The sequence below is a fragment of the Genypterus blacodes genome, unplaced genomic scaffold (assembly GCF_046128005.1).
Source record: "Genypterus blacodes isolate CSIRO-AG114 ecotype Tasmania unplaced genomic scaffold, CSIRO-AGI_Gbla_v1 ptg000133l_1, whole genome shotgun sequence".
NCBI classification, from domain to species: Eukaryota; Metazoa; Chordata; class Actinopteri; order Ophidiiformes; family Ophidiidae; genus Genypterus; species Genypterus blacodes.
In genome coordinates, this window is record NW_027466935.1 from 4,354,655 (window position 1) to 4,374,301 (window position 19,647).

Consider the following 19,647-nt stretch of genomic DNA (forward strand, 5'->3'; position numbering starts at 1 on the left):
TTTGGGATATTTATTGCTAAATGACATTAAACATACATATTGGGTGTGTTCTTTTCACTTTTCCTAATACCATTATCTTCAGCAAGAATTCTAACACTAGCAGGTACATATACGAAGCTGACAGTTTTATAACCAGCATTTGCACATACTATCTCTAAACTTCGACTGTGACCGATTACAAGTATAAACAGGATGTAAAAAGGAGAGTCAGTTTCAGGTTTAGTCAGACTCCTAAATTGTGTTGGCCCCTCAGAAACCTTTGTCTTTCTGTTTGGTTTGCTTTTCAATAACTCAGCCCTGTGCCTATATTGTTGTTAATATTGTTATAAATAGTATTTTTCATAAACGTATCCCGCGCGTGACGTGTCTACTTCCGCATACGTTCCGTTACGTTGCATGTGATCCACTGTTGGTGACTTATCTCCCCCATCGATAACATTTCTGACCACTAGTCTACAACAGTCAACACTTCACCTCCGGCCGCCTCATCTGCCAGACTTTGACAAAGTAACTCAAGTTGCTAAGCTAGACGTTTTGGTCTTCTCAAACGAAACGACGCAAGACATCTTGGAAGAATGTCGGATTTCGACAGCAATCCGTTTGCGGATCCGGACATCAGCAACCCCTTTCAGGTAACGTCAGCTAGCTTTGTTAGCTGCGTGAAGCGTTAGCTGCTGCATTATGTTAATAACAGCTTGGTGTCCAGACATGGCACCCACTTGCTGAATTTGTTTTTAAAATCAACAGAACTAATAGCTGACATTTAGTGTAAAATGTTGCTTCACTTTGACTACTGTTGGTTAGGTTTCATGGTGTGTGACGTTAGCATTAGCTAGTTTGTTGTCCTGTGTTAGCCTCCCTGAAGATAAGCAGGTGTTATCTGGAGTTTATGTCTCATTTTATCTGCTTCGTTTCGCTGAGATAACAGCGTGGACATGTTTCAGATTTAACTCACCACATGTCTGACATCCTTCTTAATTCCCTCAGAGAGCCTGGCGTATGCAACGTACACGGTAAACACATGACAAACACAATTTGTTCCGGTAACATCGCGTAGATATCAATATTGCGTTAGTATATCGTATAACTAATAATAGTGCGCAGCTCTCATGTACATGGATGTTGAGTTCAATTTTTTAGGAAATACAAAGGTGCATTTATGGAACAATTCATGTGCTACAAGCCTAAAGTGCCCCGAACATACATACAGATGTTAGGATGAGTGTATAGAAAGAATTTGTGTTTGTGTACGAGTTACATCTTATTTATTTTATATCAAGTTTGTTGAGTTAAGTTTGTTCATTTTTAGTCTAAATGCCTTCCCAGTTTTGAGACGAGTCTATGATGCCAGTGGTTAATAAACACAGACGTATTAGTTACGTATTAGTTGTATTTTCGCACGTCTGCGGTGACGTCACGGTAGCTTTGGCTTTAACAGAACACCTGCTGGCTACTGTAACATCAGGGAGTTTGGATGTAACCTGATTGTACCATGCTTGAAAGTTGGAACCCAGAGAAAGTCCATGTAAGTGAAATCTAAGATCTGCTTCTGTTGTTCTTTAAAGGAACACATATCTAAGCTGGAATGCTGACACTTATTAGAGTGTTGATGACATACACACGTTAAAATGAACTTGTTCTAAAAATATAAAGGGTGTAGAACATATCTCTGTAGTTTTGTGACTCACTTCCCTCAGCCAGGATATGAGGCCCTAACTGCATAAATACATTTTCTCATTAAAATTTTTTCCGCTGTATTTCGTGCCGGAGTGTGATTTTTATTGTATTTGTTAAGCTGACAGCACAATCGGAGTGTGTCTACACCTGAAAACGTAAATTATTCATGGAGCTCCATTAACACACTGACATGAGCAGTGAATCCCTCCTGTCCTGCCATTTTCCTGTCATTTTGTTGGCTCCCACTCACACTGTGGCCCGAGGAAAATGGAGCTTCTTACACTTCTGTGAGCTATCATCAATACTTGATGAATTCATATGGTGCCGTCATGGCGACATGTGGCGCTTACGATCCCTGCTGGCATCTTTTCCTCGGAGCTTTCATCACTTTCAGTCATGTGTCACATGGTTTGATCTGTTTTATCCAATTTCTGTGGATTGTAGGTTAATTACAGGAACAATGTTTCAGCGTTCAAGGTGTGAAGTTGCTTATTATCGCAGATCAGAGAAAACAATTACTACAGACACAATGCCACTTAAATTACGTCAAACTTGTCATGTTATTGGATAAAAATAGTATCTTTTAGACTAGATTATTATAACTGATTCCTGTAGATAGAAGTTTACTTTTCTTTGTGCTCATCAGGTTGAACTCTGGCCTGCTTTATCATTTAACAGCACGACTGATCTCAAGCTGTAAAATGTTACTGTTAGCCGGTATGAATGTGTTTGTTTGTCTGTGCAGTAGGGCAGTATTAAACATTTAACGCAACATTCCCTGAATTATTTACCACCCTGGTCTGGTGACAAGTTTCAGCCTGTACGGCAAAGGACGAGGTTGCTCCTCGAAATTTAAGAGCCACGGAAACACAAGAGGACTAATCAAGGAGCATTATTTGAGGAATACACTGATTGGATATTAATCCTGAGCAGGATCTAGTGCCCGGGTCTGACCACAGCTGATGGTAAGCTTATTATGAAAAAGGCAAATACACACGAAAAGACACTTTAGTGACACTTTCCAGGGCTTTGACATGCAGATCAGAAAACACTTTTCAGACCTGACCTGTTACTATAGGAGCCTATGGTTGATTACATGTATATGCCATTGGTTTAACTAATACAGGATTTTCAAATTTATAATGGACAAACTTAAGAATACGGTTGATCTTATTTTGTCAGTCACCTTGTCACTTTCACCAACCCGCTGTGTGTGAACAAGGGTGGTTATTTGTGTTGTCGTTTGTTTTGAGCACTAAGTCAGAATGTGTTGAAAGAGACGGCGGCAAAGTGTGTTAACATACGACAAATACACACAGCACCCGCCTCCCCCCCTCTGAATATCATGAGCTGTGCTATTTATAGACTGTTTCCCGTGAAAATTATTGGAATCATCCCGTCTTTGCCAGTATTGAATTATAGGCCTGTTGTACTTCAAACAAAGACGCTAGTCAGGCATAATAATGGAGGGCTTTCTCACTCACCACATCACCACAGATTGCATTCAAGTCACTGTTGATTTTACTGCTGGCTTCCGCGGTACAAAACACAACGTTTGACAGCGCAATTATTGGGTCTGTATTCATTTGCTGATGATATTTTGTCTTCTCACATGAGACGTTCTGATCCTTTTTCCTCAGGATCCGTCAGTGAGACAAGCGACGCAAGTTCTTCCTCCGGCGTTGGAGGAGTACAACCCCTTCACAGATGCCAAACCGGTGAGTACCGTCAGCCGTGTTTGATCGTGCATCCGGTCACCGATCCGGAGCGTGGAATAGATTCACGTTTGCATAATTGAGAGGATTGAGGGTAGCCGTGATCCTATGATGCATCGCTGTTTGGATCGAGTGCACGACAGGAGTGTGTGTGTTATACTCTCAGTTGTACTCTCATCGTGACTTTCACATGACTCAATACTCCAGAGGGTTTGACTCTAGAAAAAGCCAAAAGAGTCGTGTTCCTGTGACTCATACATTTTAATTTGATGCCTAAACAGTGAAGTCCTCTCATTTATGTGTAATGTGTAATGATAATCAAATTTGTCTTTTATATATCTTGTGTTTTCTCGTAGACGGTCGCAGGTATGGCAGCCAGGACGGCGGCGCCCACCATTAACGCACAGCCTGCCATCATGAAACCCACAGAGGAGCCACCAGCCTACTCCCAGCCTCGGGCACAGGTACGATTCCAGTACACCTCCACACAACTGGAGCTCATAAAGCCTTCAAAAGACAAAATGACCGCCGTACGAACCGCTGGGCCCCACCGCACGTCTACATCGAAGGAAATTACACAAAGGCAGCGGAAACGATTTGCAATGGCGCCCCCCGTTTGTAGCGAGGAACCTGTTGTTGTGATTTCTTGCAATGAGAGCTGTGTGTGTGTGTGTTTCCGTGTATGCAGGAGCAGCCGCAGGCCCCCGCAGAGCTGTTGAGGAGGCAGGAGGAGCTGGAGAAGAAAGTTGCAGAGCTGGACCGCCGGGAGAGAGAAATGCAGTCACTGGGTGCTTCAGGAGGTCAGCGAGCGCCTCAAGCTCACAGAAAGAAATCAATACAATACATCATCACTAAGCACACAACCTATCGTATTCCACCATCACATGCCGCGTTAACGCCAAGCCTCTGTGCCGAGTCAGAGAAGCAAAGACAACTGATTAAAGGCTACGATAAAGGTGCCGCCAAGTTGCGACTTAAGTCCGTGTCGACACTGTCTGTGACTCGGGTCAACGCCACCCGACTACAAGCACAAGCTACAATTCAATAATCAATCAAATGAAACTGATGGTAACAGTTACATTTCTCCCAGCGCTTGTAAGAGTAGAGACATTGACTTGTGTTGTTTTCTCTCAGGGAGGAAAAACAACTGGCCTCCCGTGCCGGAGAAGTTCCCCGTGGGCCCCTGCTTCTACCACGACATCACCGTGGACATTCCCGTGGAGTTTCAGAAGACTGTCAAGATCATGTACTACCTCTGGATGTGTGAGTGATGTTCTCTGTTCCCATACTGTTGTGTTGATCGTCAGACAAGATCTCACTCCTCCGGGTTGTCAATTTGCTCGCCCGTGTAATTGTTTAACAGTAATTTTGCAACAGAGGACAAGTTGAAAAGGCTCAGCGTAGTTTATCTTGTCGATCATTACAAACGTTACGCACGAACCAGTCAGCGTGACTCAGAACATTTTGTGAGGCGGAGGAAGAAGAGGAGCGGAAGGAAGGAAGGAAGGAGGGAAGGAAGGAAGGAAACGCATGCATAGATACAAAAATCTGCTGACGTGCGCAAGTGTGAGATAAGCAGAGATCCGCTGACTCAGCACTTCACCTTTCACCTATTTTTGTCTTAATCCAGACAGCTGTTTCTAACCTCTTTGACCTCAAAGATGTATTACTTCTTTGTCCGATTCCCCCACATTAGTTTGACTCTATATTCGGAGTTGCAGCCTACAAAAGCTTGTTCATGGCCTCAGAGTCTAAACACACTAAGTCGTTTGTGACCAGCGTTCCCAAAAACAGGACTCGTCCGTCCGTCTGAGCAAATCAAATTTTCTATCTCTCCGTCTCATAAAACCGTGTGATAAATCCCCCCCCCCCCCCCACACAGATCAGCTATTGTTCCTAAGGAGCCTGAGCCTCCTCCCTCCTCCCTCCTCCCTCCTCCCTCTTCCCTCTTCAACCTTTCGGAGCTCAGCCGGGCGACAATCTGAGCCTGAAATCGAGGGGTTGAAAGGCTCTCAGTGGAATTCAGCCGCCGCATGATGGGGGGCCACATGCTGCCCGGTCATGTGGCCTGATGCAGATTGAATACTTTTTACGCATTTGACACAGATCACTCTCGCGATCCCGTAACCGGCCCCCTCCCTCCCTGCATCTCCTTTCATTTCACACACTCCGGTCCGGGTCAGCGTGAGATATAGGTTGAAACACAAACTCGCTCTGTGTGAAGCATCGGTTTAACGTCACATTTCACGCTGCCGTGTCAAATCCACCCCTGCCCCTCCCCTCCCTGTTACTGTACATGTGTCCACAAGCCTTTTAACCATGCATTTACTGTCTGAACCTCAAGGGAGAATGGAATGGAGACGGTGAATTATTAATGCGTCCCCGCCTGCCCGATCTCATTCCTGCACAGCGTCGCCTCGTTTAAATATTAAACAACGGCGTTTGCTCCTCTTCCACCCTGGGCTTCATTAGTCTGACTTGGCAGGACACTGGACACTGCTGTAGTAGCCGGGCCGGGCCGTTCTCCAGTCCCGTCTTGCTTTCCATGACACGCACGGCCCATTAAACGCTGCCCCACTTTCACTGAACTCTAATCTTAACTTGCGTCCATTTTCTTTTCTTTTCCTCCCTTTTCCTGCCGCTTCAGTTCACGCTGGGACGCTGGTGGCCAACCTGGTGGGCTGCCTGGCCTGGTTCTGTGTGGACTCGGGACGTGGAGTGGACTTTGGCCTGTCCATACTCTGGTTAATACTTTTCACACCCTGCTCTTTTGTCTGTTGGTACAGACCTCTGTATGGAGCGTTCAGGTATCAACACACACACACACAAGACACACATACACGCATGTATTTGTCTTGGTGACCGATTCACATTCTGGACTTTCTTTTCTCTTTCCGCAGGAGTGACAGCTCCTTCCGTTTCTTTGTGTTCTTCTTCGTGTACATCTGTCAGTTTGGAGTGTACGTGGTCCAGTCTATTGGCATCTCTGGCTGGGGCGCCAGGTAAGAATGAAAGAAGCAGCTACTCAAGATCCGCTACAGGAAAAAGTACAATCTTAAGAATGTCAGGAATGAAAGTAGTAAGTCAGGAATCTGCCGTGTGTGTGTGTGTGTGTACAGAACCTTGCCTGTGTTGTTTATAAAGGATGTTTTGTTGTCCTTGGTCTCTCTCAGCGGGTGGATCTCAGCGTTGACATGCATGAATCGAAGCATTGCAGTGGGCATCATAATGATCCTGGTGGCTGCTCTCTTTACCTCGCTGTCCGTCATGTCCCTCATCATGTTCAAAAAGGTAAGACGCTCCACAACCTCGACCTTGGCCGTTCAAGTCTTGTTCGCCGTCAGCCATTTACTCAGACACGTTTTCTTCTCTCTCTCCTCTTCTAACCGTAACTCCTGAGCAGGTTCACGGCATGTACCGCACCACCGGCGCCAGCTTCGAGAAAGCCCAGGCGGAATTCGCCACGGGTGTCATGTCCAACAAGACGGTCCAGACGGCCACCGCAACCGCGGCTACCAGGGCGGCCCAAGGAGCCTTCAAGGAACAGATCTGATCGGCCCCGGAGCTTGCTCGTCTCTCCGTCCAATCCAAAGCCCTCCTCTGCTCACAGCGCGACTCCCGGCCTCCGCTGAGCCAAACGGCCCAGTGCGAACACACGCCGCCTATGCCTCCCCCCCACCGCCCGTACCACAATCAGAATGAGAGAACAGAATGTTTGCACAAAGCGTTTTCCTCCAGTCACAACTGACACACAAACCCACAGAGAGAGCGAGCGAGCGAGAGAGAGAGAGAGAGAGAGTGTGTGACTTCAGGAAACATACAAACAAAGCAACAGCTCAAACGCCTGTGTACACTTCCCTCGCATACGTTCCACTCCTAACCCTCAACCAGCCTTTATTTTCTGTGTGTGTGCGCGTGTGTGCCGCCAACTAAGTAAATGTGTTTGAATGTGTGCCTCTTTAAATGTTGGTGCTGGCATGAGGCCCATGTGTTTGCTGTAGACAGATACTACTGTAGCTGAGTCATTATTCTGTGCATGAGTGCGTGTGTGTACGTGTGGTAGCCCGGCAACCGCTTCCTCTCTATCTTTGATTTATTAACCTAATCGATCCTTCCTATATATTTTTTTTAATTAACCTCTCATCAAACAAACGGAACTCATCTTGTACTCGAATTGTCACAAACATAGACGCAGCTCGTTTGTTCTCTCCCTCGTGCGGAGCATGTTGTTTGAGATCCCTTGTGATGCTGCCCCCTGGTGGAGTGACTTTGTATCGTTGAAGATGAATGCTGTGCATTCCAGTTCACGGCCTTGCCTTGGAAACTAAACATGTACGTGTGTTTCTTTCATCCGACCTGGGAGTTAGAGATCGTGTAGATTCATGTCCTTAACTTTCAAGTGCTCGTGCTTGAAGTCTTTTGCCTCGACTGATCTATATTTCCATTGTGATATAACGCCATGTTGCACTTTATTCCGGTCGTTGGATTCTTTGTACGCACAGTGTAATCAGACAAGGATACACACAATGGCCTTCTCGGTGGTTTGTGTCGATGTTTCATTTGGACACGGGCACAGCTGAGTTCAGAGTAATTACGGTGTCATTGTCTCAGTAGGTATGACATCATCATGACGGAGGGCCTATTAGACATATACTATACATCTGCATGGTCGTTCAACTGATTCATTTCTGAAGAGGAAATTGTTAATCGTCTCCAATCCTTTTCGTAATGGAGATTTACCTCAGTTTAACTCAGGATGTACTCTTCACGTGCATGACGAGGTTAAGGAAAAAAAAAAAAAATGCAAGAAGATACTTTGTCTAAATTAGAGATGGACTTGTATTGAAATCTATGTGCAGCGCATCACAACTCTTACAATAACATAAGATTACAGACATGGCCAGTAATGTGACGGTTGCTTGCAGTCTTAATTTGTTAGTTTTTGTAAATTAGCACTGAATTCCAGCGAGGCCACAGGGCGGTTTGTTTCCAATGTTATTGCGTTGGAATTGTATTTTAGCTCGGAACTGAATTTTTCTGTCTCGTCTGTTTCCGTCCCTGCGTGAGCTGCAGAGAGGTTTCTTCGCACTGAATCTCTGTACCATCTCGCCGTCTTGTTGCGCTTTCTCCAGTGTGGATGTTTGGCGAGGGAGTGTAAATAGAGGGAATCGGGCCTTTAAGTGTGTTTTCACAGTCTTAAATCAGCGTGCGGTGCAGGATTCCGGGCTGTGGGTCTGGGATCTTTCTGAATTCCTTGAAGATGTATCATTGGTTTGGGCTTTTTGCTGCAAGATGCCTGTGTTGTGCTTTTTCATCTGGTTTTATCCTTTATTTATTTCACGCTAACTTTATTTGGAACTGAATTGTACCAAATCAGTAAATGTGTAAACGTGTGAGTGTAACAATATGAAGTGATTCCTGTTGTTTAAAAGAAGAAAAGACAGAAAATTGAATCAGATTGAATGGCATCAACAGAAGTGTGCACTTGTTTTTGATTTGCCAGAGCAGCAGCAGATGCAGTGTGTGAGAAATGTAATGTGAATCCCGTGCTGTAGATGGACTGTGGCGTGTAGATGTGCTGTATAATCAACGTGTGGTAAAAACACTGAGACTGAAAAATCGAAATTTTCCCATAAAGCATCTCTTAACCAATTTTATGAATTGATAAAAAATATGAAGGGATGTTTGTATATTTTGTAAGATGACAGATGGTGGGCTATTGCTAAATTTCAGTGTACTCTTAATATGCACTCTGGTTTCAACTTCAGTCGCATGTTGAGCAGTTTGAGTTTTGTATATTTATTGGATTAACACTGAATAAAATTCTTCTGTATGTTGTTTTTTTTCATTGCTTGTAAATATGTAGAAGTCTAAAACTATAAAGCTGAATTTACACCTGATATTTGATCTCAGTCTGAACATTGACATGGACTCAATTCTCTGATTATTTGTCTTTATTTTGATTAAAGGTAAAAATGCAATTGTATAAATGGTGTCACGTCCTGATTTAGTCATTTATCTGCTTAAATAGTATCTCCTTGCTATTTGGGAGTGGAACCTAAGAAGAATAAAACCAAAAAAATATATATGAACACTAGTATAACACATTTCTTCCTGTCTGCTTTGTTTTCTAGTGATCTGAAGTCGTACTTATACCATGAGAGGCAGCTAAAAATGTCCAGATATGAGGACATTAGGTTAAGCACAATGATGTTTAGGGAAGGAAAAATGTGATGTCCACATATAAGGACACCGGGTCTCAGGAGGTTATACATTTATTGCCTTATTTACAGTATAAAGGAAAAATGTTTAGTGCGTATAAATATGTAGATGTTATCTGAACCCTGAGCTCAAATCAGTGTGTGTTCTCATCATCTAGAATTGTATGATTGGATCTCTGTGGGCCTTTATTGATCCTGAGAGTGCATTTTAGTGCCAGGTGTCAAAGAGGCTATACACCCTACATTAACATATATTATTTAGATAATGCTTCCAGATAATAAGATCTCATGTTAATGGGACGTGAAGTTGCGGCCTAGGGTCACCCAGAGTCCATACCTCCATCAAGGCTCAACAGTTCTCCAGCCGTCTCCTGCTTTTTATCCAATATAAAGCCCAACTTTTACTCTCATAACCGTGATAGGAAACTACCACTACCATTATACAATAAGTTTACATTATACATTTATTTCTATGCATTCCACACCTCGCTACAAGTTGCTCAGTTGCGCATGCTCAAATGTTCACTTGTTCACCAGAAATAAAGCGGATCATGTGCTGTTTCTCCTCATCAACAGCGAAAAGAAAAAGCTACTTAACGTCACAGGGCCCTCTAGTGACAACATAGTGTAACTGTCATAATTTAACAACACCTAACAAAACTGGATCAAAACAAATCCATATACTCACAGTTACAGCTGAGGTGAAGGCTGGTGTGCTCTGTCCCTCGGTGAGTTACAGGCAATTTCACGCACCGCCTCACAGGATGTGCACCTACAGCTGGATGGCAGAAGAGGTCAGCACTTGTCAAAGAACACAAGCTCATATTCTCCTGATTGGCTTCAGTGCAAACCTCTGCTTTCATTCCATATTAGGGGTGATTTGCCAATTCTTTGCACAATCGCGCAATTGCAACATGCTGCCACTGGGGATTGATGCATTACATTACATTACATTACATTACGGTCATTTAGCAGACGCTTTTATCCAAAGCGACTTACAATAAGTGCGTTCAACAAAGGTAGATAAAAGAACTTCAGGTCACAAGAAATGTGGTAGCTGTGGCAGAACTGGTAAAGGCTGTATCACATCCTGAGGGAGGAGAGAGAGAGAGCGAGAGAGAGAAAGAGAGAGCTTCACTTGTTATCTGCAGGAATCCAGGCATGCACACAGCTGATATCCTTCATGATAAAGGCCATGACTGTTGTCAGCCTGTGTCATAAATCTAGGAAGGAGACAAATCAGTTTCCGTGAGTGTCAGCACATTATTTCATTATTTCAAAGAATAAATCTATTTTCAGTGACCGTCTGGCCTCCATGAAAGCCGCTCACTATTTCAGCTAATCCAGAAAGTACAAATGAACCATCTCTTCCTGTTCGACCTACACCTGTCTTGCTGAATCAGGTGTTAACCCTGCACACTCCAGACCAGAAGTTGGATCTGGGCTTAAATTGAACCAGACATTCTCTCATAGGACGCTGCCTGCATATGATCAGCAAGTCTACGACGACATCATGCGCACGCTATTAAAGTAGTCTGGCCTCTTGCGCCTGGTGATGTAAAGGTTTCGTCTTGCATGTTGGAGTCAAACTAATGCAGCATTCCTCAGTTTGCTCCTCTTTCGATTCCACGAACACAGCAGAAGAGAAGAGAAGAGTAAAGCAAACAAAGTGAAACGGGCCTCTGTTCCTGCTGCGCTCTTCACTTTACATGATTTGTCATGTGCCTAATCTGGAAGTCATCAAGTGCTGCCTTCGTTTTGTGTGTGCGTGTGTGCGCGTGTGTGTGTGTGTGTGTGTGTGTGTGTGTGTGTGTGTGTGTGTGTGTGTGTGTGTGTGTGTGTGTGTGTGTGTGTATGAGCATGCTGGTGGAGGAAGGGAACCACAGGGCCGTGCAAGAGGCTTCACTTTGGAGGGAGGATGGGATCCAGGGATGGATGGCCTCAACACACACACACACACACACACACACACACACACACACACACACACACACACACACACACACACACACACACACACACACACACACAACCAGGTAGTAAGTAGCAAAGTGTTCGGTTAAAAGAATTTAAAACTCACACACTCACACACCCACAGATTTCTGCATCAGTGGAAAAACTGATCTCCCACCAGCTGGAAAACTTACCCACCCCCATCTCAACGGCCAAACCAAGGTCTGAGCACCAATCTGGCTCCTCCACTTGCTCTATCTTCCTCCCTCCCCCTCCTCCTCCTCATTGTGAACTTTCCCTGCATATGAAGTGAAACCAGGCAGCACTTTTGTTTTTCCTTTTCTTTATTCGTTTGTCAGAAACAAATTGGAATAGATAGGACACACTATCTATGACTCCACAGACCCCAGCGCTCCCTGAAACCAGATATTAATTAATTAACAACAACAACAACAACAACAGCAATACTTCATAAATGCAACCTCATCATCCAGTCCATCCGTCCACGTCTTTGTGCAGGACGTGTCCTGAACTGAATGAGGAGCGGCCAGAGACCTTTCACACGGCCTTTTCTCTACTTTAGATCGGGATTAAGCTCACTTCATTTCAGTAATTTTGCAGAAAACAAGAAGGAAACAATCTCACGCGTGACAAAAATGCACCACAGAGTCCGTCTGCGTGAAGCATCGCTGCTGAGGTGCGTCCACCAAATACATTTCAAGGGTCTGCAAACACATTAGTCATTAAGAAAAAGGAGGGACAGTACATTCTGGAAGCTTTAAAAAAGGACATCCGCTCTAACTTAAGGCCATTTCTGCGACTAGTTTATTCAGACTGAGTAGTGGTTCCCTTGTTGAGTGTTTTTACTCACACGTGGCAAACAGATAAAAAAAAGTCCTAAATCCAGGTTTGCTGATTGTGGTCTGGCGGAAATGACACCAGTGTTTAAGGCAAGAGTGACATCATCAGCGCAGCTCGGATGAAGCTGACTATCATTCACCAATCATAACTATGTACAATATATATATACACACACACACACACACACTTATTTACACATGTGGTGACAGACGAAGCCACAGTGAGCATCCACGTGGTTTACATGAATACGATAGACACAGCACCTCTCGTGGCAGACAGTACACACACACACACACACACACACACACACACACACACACACACACACACACGCACGCACAGAAATAAACTTGGCACTTGTAGATTTCTCCCACATAAACACAATACACAAACAAAGTCAGTCTTAGTGGTAAACAATACAAAAGCCTCCATTTCAAAGGCTGGCCACAAGGGGCCAAGTGGAGAGCCAGGTATGGATCTTTCTCCGCCCATTCCTCTTCCACGCTGGACAAAAAAAGTCTGTCTGAGGAGGTTCAGAGGAGGCAGATGAGGCTTTTGCCCTCCTCGATCTCCTCCTGGACCTTGTCGCTGGACGTGGCGATCTCGGCCTGCGCGGAGAAGACGGCGCAGACGAAGGTGAGCACGGTGCCGCCCATGGCAGTGTAGAAGGCCCAGCCCATGGAGCACTGCCCGGGCCGGTACGGCGCCGCGTCGGGGCCGCAGTACAGCTGCGCCTTGTCCGAGCCCCAGCCGGCGGGGTAAAGCATCAGGCCAAGGATCAGAAACAGACCTGTGAGCAGACACACACACACACACACACACAGCGGAGGAGGGAGAGGATGTTAATCTCATTTAAACACAGAACAATCGTTGTTAAAATGCTGAATGGAACAAACAGGCTGGGAGGGATTCATTAAAAAGAGAAAATGCTATTTAAACCCATTTAATCTGCCTGTTAGATTCTGTAATATAGTGTGTGCACGTATAGTCATGTGACCTGAAGAAGGCACTAGAGAGAAGCTCTATGTGTCTAAGCAGGATTGGGGTTCATCCTTAGGGAGCAGGGATGTTCTCGGAACTTTCTGTGGCAATCCTTAACAATTCATCTCTACAAGTGAACTCTTCGGCTTGATGATGGCATTGAAAGAAAAGGACAAAAAGGTCACTAAGGTTCATCCTCTGGGAGCATGAATATGAATAATGACTTCATCAACTAACTGGATACCTTAAGTTTGTCAGTGATATCTGCAACAAATTTCATGACAATCTGTTATTGCTGAGCGCTGCAAATTATGTTTTGGGACACCGACGTCTTTGGTCCAAAAATATTTCCCGTCAAAAGTACCTCAAACAGCATTCTTCACATCCTGATCGGCACAGAAAAATCCGTAAAGCCGGGCAGGAGTGATTTCCTGACAAACAGTGGGGAAATGTGACTGAAGACAATCGCAGCGAGACTTCCAGTGCGGGCAAAGTCCCACAGCAGGAAGGAGAAACCAGAGCCTGGATCTCAACAAACACGCCTGTGGGGTCAGAGCACGACAACAGAGGAACGGGCCAGCAACAGGAAAAAGGGGGTAGCTACAGGTTTGGAACCCTCCAGCGTCCTGTGTCTCCGTGGAAAAGGACGGGGTCACTTCCTCTTTAACTGTGACCCACTTCCACCGCCGCACCGCCTCAGCACCTTGATGCTCGTCACGTCACGCTGAAGTTCATCTGTTTACCGGCTCAAGGGCCTAGACTACAATGGGGTCTAGTGTTACTCTCCTTTCACCCTCAATCTCTTTACGCTCTCCACTCGCTCCCGTGGGAATGGAGCAGTCAGCTGGCTGGACGAGATCCCGCCGCAAGTCCGATCTCAGGAGGAAACCTTTACAATAACAGAATGATATACACAGATAGAGATAGAGTCTTAACCTGACTAAGTCTCGCTCCTTTACCCTCTCTCCTCTGTCCTAATCTCTCCCCCTCTCTCTCCCTCGCTCTCCATTTGCTCCTTTTCTCTTCCCATTCTCTCCCTCTTCCAGCTTTCCCAATATCGTATTAAACAAGGAAATGAAAAGTAGGTCATAAATTCTTTCCACATGTTGCTGCATTGCCCTGACGTCCAGACCGACTCCAGTGATGGATTGAAGGTATGGTTCTAATTCGGTGCCCCACCCCTTGCAAGACAACCCCCCCCCTACACACACACACACGCACACACTCTACCTAATCCTCCCTAAAGACAGGACCGTCTAACCTAATATCCCGCTGCGCTCCACCCTTGCACGATTCCCTCAGCAATACATCACCACCCATCCTTTCTTTCCCCTATAGGTGCCCACCCTCTTTCCCCCCCTTCTTCCATCTTGGATACATGTCTTCCCACTAGAGCTACAGTGTTACCGTGGTAACTGCTGGCCTGCTGTGTGTAAATACCAGACTGTTCAATCTATACAAGTTACAACAGCAATCGTCACCTTCCTGTTTAAATCCTGAGGAGAGTAAGTCTAGATGGTAACCATGCAAATCCAATAGGAGGCCATGTTAAGTGTCTATGTAAGATGCGGAGGAAGGCTGTAAATTGTTTGTCGTGACGCCCCAACAGCGCAGGAATCATGTTTCTTATCAGTCACAGCGTGCAGTTCCGCTTTTCGCTTTCGCACACACCTCAGATTCATGATCGAAACACCGCTTACATACTGGCTGTGTTTCTCTTTGTCACTGGCCGTGGGCTTGGTCACGGTCAACGGTCAAACCTGCACTGATGTTTACGGTCGGCAATAAACCTATAACAGAACCAACAAAGGGAGGCGGCTTTACAACCACGTCTGTTTGCTGTCTTGTCTCTGGTTCCTTTCGGCTGAGTTCAGACATGAGTGACTATAAATGAAAGTAATCACGAGGAATAGGACTCGATTACGTGCTGGCTGCCTGTTTAAGCCATTCAAAGTGCTGTGGCTGTCATTGAGCTGGTCACTAGGGGCGACAGCCTATAGGGTCAGCGGTGACATCAGCGCATGTGAAGATTAGGTTAATGGGGCTTGGGTGGGCTCCACTGCAGTGACGTGACCGTCTCTGGCACCGGCATCACTCTCTTCCCATCTGAGGTCAATCACTTCCCCAAACATCTGCCGTCTGGCTCCAGTTTTCTCATTACCGGAGGTTCGGCACACGTCGTGGAAACATTGATTAGAAGAACGAATGTCTGCCTGTGCGGCGGTTTGGTATCAGTGAAAAGTGACATCATTCACTGTCCAAACGGAGAGACGGCAAGGTGTCCAGATGAGCAGCGATGGCCCCGAAATCTTGGTTCTGTTCAGTACTATTCCTCTTTTTGTTGTGGACAAAGAGCTCCAAAGCTCTACAAGTATATGGAGGTAATAAATATTGTGTTTCCTTGACTCTTGTTCATTCATAAGTTGACGTCACACATCCCTTGTTGATCAGAGCACAGTGCATGCTGGGTGGGACAAAGTCCAGCAGAGCAGTATAGAAAGAAGACAATCACTCCCCTTTTACTCTCTTTTTCCACACACACACACACACACACACACACACACACACACACACACACACACACACACACACACACACACACACACACACACACACACACACACACACACACACACACACACACACACACACACACACACACACACACACACACACACACACACACACACACACACACAGTCCTGTATGAGTGGAAAACATAGTGAAACATTCCAGTGACACACGAGTAGAGAGGAAATCCTTCACTCACTTTCCTCCGTGTCCTGTTTGAAACGTCACATGACCTAATTCTGATCGATTGTTCGGCGTGCAAACTGATACTGATTGATTGGAAGCTGAAACTGGACACACACACATCAACACAGACACAGTGTTGGATGTCAGGCGGGCAGCGTGTTTGGCTCTTATCTCTTCCTGTGGTGCCAACGACTAAAGGCTTTTTGGCCTCAGGAAACGTTCTCGCCTCCTCAGCTGTCTGAAGCCTCTCTCGCCCCCTTTCCTCTTCCTCTTCCTCGTTCTTTTACTCTACAATGACAAGACTTAGACTATTATTACTCCCTCAGCCATGAGTCCCATGATGATTACACATTAGAAATGTCATATTCGGTCATAAGTCAGGTTTCTATCTGCTATCTCAGGTCAGTCCGAGATAGCAGCGTCCTTCACCATAGACACACACACACACACCTTTGGTATTGGACCAAATAAAGTGCTGTGTGGGAGGACAGAGTGAAATAAGCAGAATCAGCCAGGATGATCCCAGAGTCTCCTCCCTGCCATAACTCACCACACTGAGTCAACGTGGGCTGAGATCTGGCTGCAGACACACAACCACAGTCACAGGGAGACACAATGATATACACACATTGAGACACACATGCGCCGTGAACTAGTTATCATCTCAGATCAACTGTCAGGAAAGCACCAGCTGACCGGGGAGAACATAAATATTTGGGTCACAGTTGTCTGCAGTGGCAGATCTGAGGGTGGAAAGCAGAGACCACGTCTTTGAAAGCTCACAATGTTCAGTCATTATAAAAGGGAATAAAACGCACAATTGCAGCAGTGGGGAGTTGTGGTGCTCATAATGAATATGTGAAGCCTCCATGTTGAAGTTCTGTGCAAAGCATAACATCTCATTTACCTTCAGGGTCAGTGGAGGCCAGAGAAATTAAAGTAAACAATAAGAGCAAGATGAGACTTAGCTGCACAAATCCTCTGTCCTCTTTACCAAACGTCTGTGTGTGTGTGTGTGTGTGTGTGTGTGTGTGTGTGTGTGTGTGTGTGTGTGTGTTTGGTTTACCTGCAATCCCTTGCAGCAATCCACACACATTGAAGATGCTCTTCTTCATAATGCTCTGGAAGCACATGGTGAAGACGGAGATGAAAGCCACAGCACACAGTAACAGGATCCCTCCTGCCAGGAAGATGGAAGTGGCCTGCCAGAACCCGCTGGCAATCTCCCCGAAGTGTATAGCGTACGGGCCGCACAGTACCCCGCGATGCAGGTGGGGCAGTTTTATACAGCGGCCGTAGATGCCCAGAGTGGGTCGGTAGGCTTCTCCAGCTGTGGTAGCCCCATGGGGGCCAAAGACAGCGTCGGGGGTGCGGGGGTATCCCACCAGCCAGTCAGTGCTCATGAAGGCGAGGAGCTCGCCGAATGCAGCCACGATGCTCAGCAGAGTCCACAGCATGGAGCGACAGGTGACAATCACATGGCACATGCTGGCGGCGTGTGGGGCGTCCCTCTGTTTACACTCTTCAGGGGTCAGAAGGTAAAACGTTGATCAGGAGCCCTCAAGAGAGCGAGAGTGAGCCGAGGCTGTGATCCTGCTCTGCTGGAACTCTGAGAGGAAATGAACAACTCACAATAGCTGCAGAAGGGAGGAGCAGGTGACGCTGGTTTATAGTAAACTCTCAGGTCAATGATTCACAGTCTGTTTCTTCTCTATCTTTCTCTCTCCGGCTTTTCTCCTCTCATTTATCTCGTGTCGGTGTGGTTTCAGGGCAGCTGTTGTTCCTCCTCCTTCGCCTGTGACTCGCTCAGCTCCCGTGCCGTTTCAGCTCGTCTTCCTTCTGTCGTTCCGTCTCAAATTCTTCGGAGTCTTATTCTGTTTGGTTTGGTGTCTACATCGTATTGAAGGGGTGTTCCCTGAGCCAGCCCGCTGGCGTCACATCGGACACACCTAGGAGATAAAAGGGACAGACAGAGGGACAGCAGAGGAAGGTTAGTGCTGTAATTTCATGCTTAAATGTAGATCTAGGCTGAAACTGCAGTTTAGAGTTCCATGAGGACTTCTGACCTCCTGGTAACAGTGGCAGGGTCTAATGAGTTGTGTGTTGCTTTGAAGTGGGCCTCACTTTTTGAGTGTGTTTATGTCTCTCAGTATTCTGTTCTCCCTGTGGGTCAATGTGAGCGACAGGTCAGCAACATAAGTCCCGTTTCCAGAGGTGTTCCTTTGAAAGACAGAAACTAAAACAGTATTTATACGCTTATCTGCCTCAGTCTGTGTGTGTGTAAGAGTGTCAGGGGGGCGGCTGGTGCTGTGGAGTGGAGGTGGAGATGGGAGGACTGGGATAGATGCTGGAACAGAGGAATGAGAAGCGGATGCAGACAGAGAGAAAAACAAGCCCGAGGCCTCTCATCCCGCAGCCCACACAGCTGACCCCTCAGGGCAGCTCGCAGTTTGATAACGCGGCGGCCGTCCTGCTGTCACAGGACCGCTGATAACCTCGGTGACATCGAGCCGAGTCAGCGACATCACGAGGCCCCATCGACCCGCAAAACCTGACCTTTCACCCAACAGCAACAGATCGGAACTACACAGAGAAATGAGAGTTGCTGAGGAATTTCATTCATTTGATTTGTTGAACTAATATACCAGAGTAGGGCCTTTTGCACACACACACACACACACACACACACAGGGCCTCTGACCCCCTGCAGATCCCCAGAGGGCAGATATTCAAAAACAAATACTTAATAATCTGCATCTGCTTCACTCTCAGGCATGAATACCTGGACAGCAACATACAAGAGTACAGAACTTCATCTACAACATGCATGAACAGATTTGGGCAGAATAGTATACATGATAGCAGGAGTTACAGGATGCATTATGGGCTGCTGTGCTAGTGTCATAAACACAGCTCTGGACCCCGGCTGACAGTTGTTTCTTTTCTTTTAGCCTTTTTTTTCTCTCTTCCCTGGTTTCCCCGAAGTCTCTTGGGAGTCTATTAGTCATTCTCCGGCCCAGAGAGAGCCGGGGGCCGATGTTGACACGTGTGCCGCCCACGCTGCGGGGTTTCCATCGCTCGGCCCTGTGGTGTGCTCTTACAGCAAGGGGCAAGGGGCATGGTGGTCCCACTGTGGTCACAAACCAGCGAGGGGGGACTCTCAGTGTGTGTGTGTGTGTGTGTATGAGCTCTTTGCACTGAGCAAAAGCATTACACAAACTTTGATCTTTGTTTTCCTGTTGAGATATCAACACTGCTGTTTTTCCCCCTTCTTTTTCCAGTGGACAAAATGACCCAGATCTTTTGTCTCCTACAGAAAAGAGTGTATGTGTGTGTGAGTGAGTGTGTGTGTGTGTGTGTGTGTGTGATAGAATATGTTTGGACTGCATAAAATGGGTGAGATCATATGAACAGGCACAGACGGGCTCCTCTGTGGATTTGGACCCACAATTATGAATCACAAATGTCCTCATTGCCTCACC

At 46.1% G+C, this 19,647-nt stretch overlaps 2 protein-coding genes across 3 annotated transcripts in view; one reads left to right on the forward strand and one right to left on the reverse strand.

Annotated features, from left to right (window-relative positions):
• The first annotated feature begins 390 nt into the window (after nucleotides 1–390).
• Nucleotides 391–9,380, forward strand: LOC143011183 (secretory carrier-associated membrane protein 1-like). The gene is made up of 9 exons (XM_076163951.1): nucleotides 391–632; nucleotides 3,318–3,395; nucleotides 3,749–3,856; nucleotides 4,081–4,192; nucleotides 4,527–4,655; nucleotides 6,040–6,199; nucleotides 6,293–6,394; nucleotides 6,566–6,683; nucleotides 6,796–9,380. Exons 1-9 carry the CDS (start codon nucleotides 576–578, stop codon nucleotides 6,943–6,945), a joined length of 1,014 nt encoding a protein of 337 aa, XP_076020066.1. The 5' UTR covers nucleotides 391–575; the 3' UTR covers nucleotides 6,946–9,380.
• Nucleotides 9,381–11,906: 2,526 nt separating this feature from the next.
• lhfpl2a (LHFPL tetraspan subfamily member 2a) overlaps nucleotides 11,907–19,647 on the reverse strand; it is a 29,547-nt gene continuing 21,806 nt past the window's right edge. For both annotated transcript variants that reach the window (XM_076163556.1, XM_076163557.1), the window contains 2 exons: nucleotides 17,232–18,114; nucleotides 11,907–13,217 (listed from right to left, as the gene is read on the reverse strand). In XM_076163556.1, coding sequence (XP_076019671.1) covers nucleotides 12,961–13,217; nucleotides 17,232–17,652 — 678 coding nt within the window. In that variant the 5' untranslated portion in view covers nucleotides 17,653–18,114 and the 3' untranslated portion in view covers nucleotides 11,907–12,960. The remainder of the gene's footprint in view (nucleotides 13,218–17,231; nucleotides 18,115–19,647) is intronic.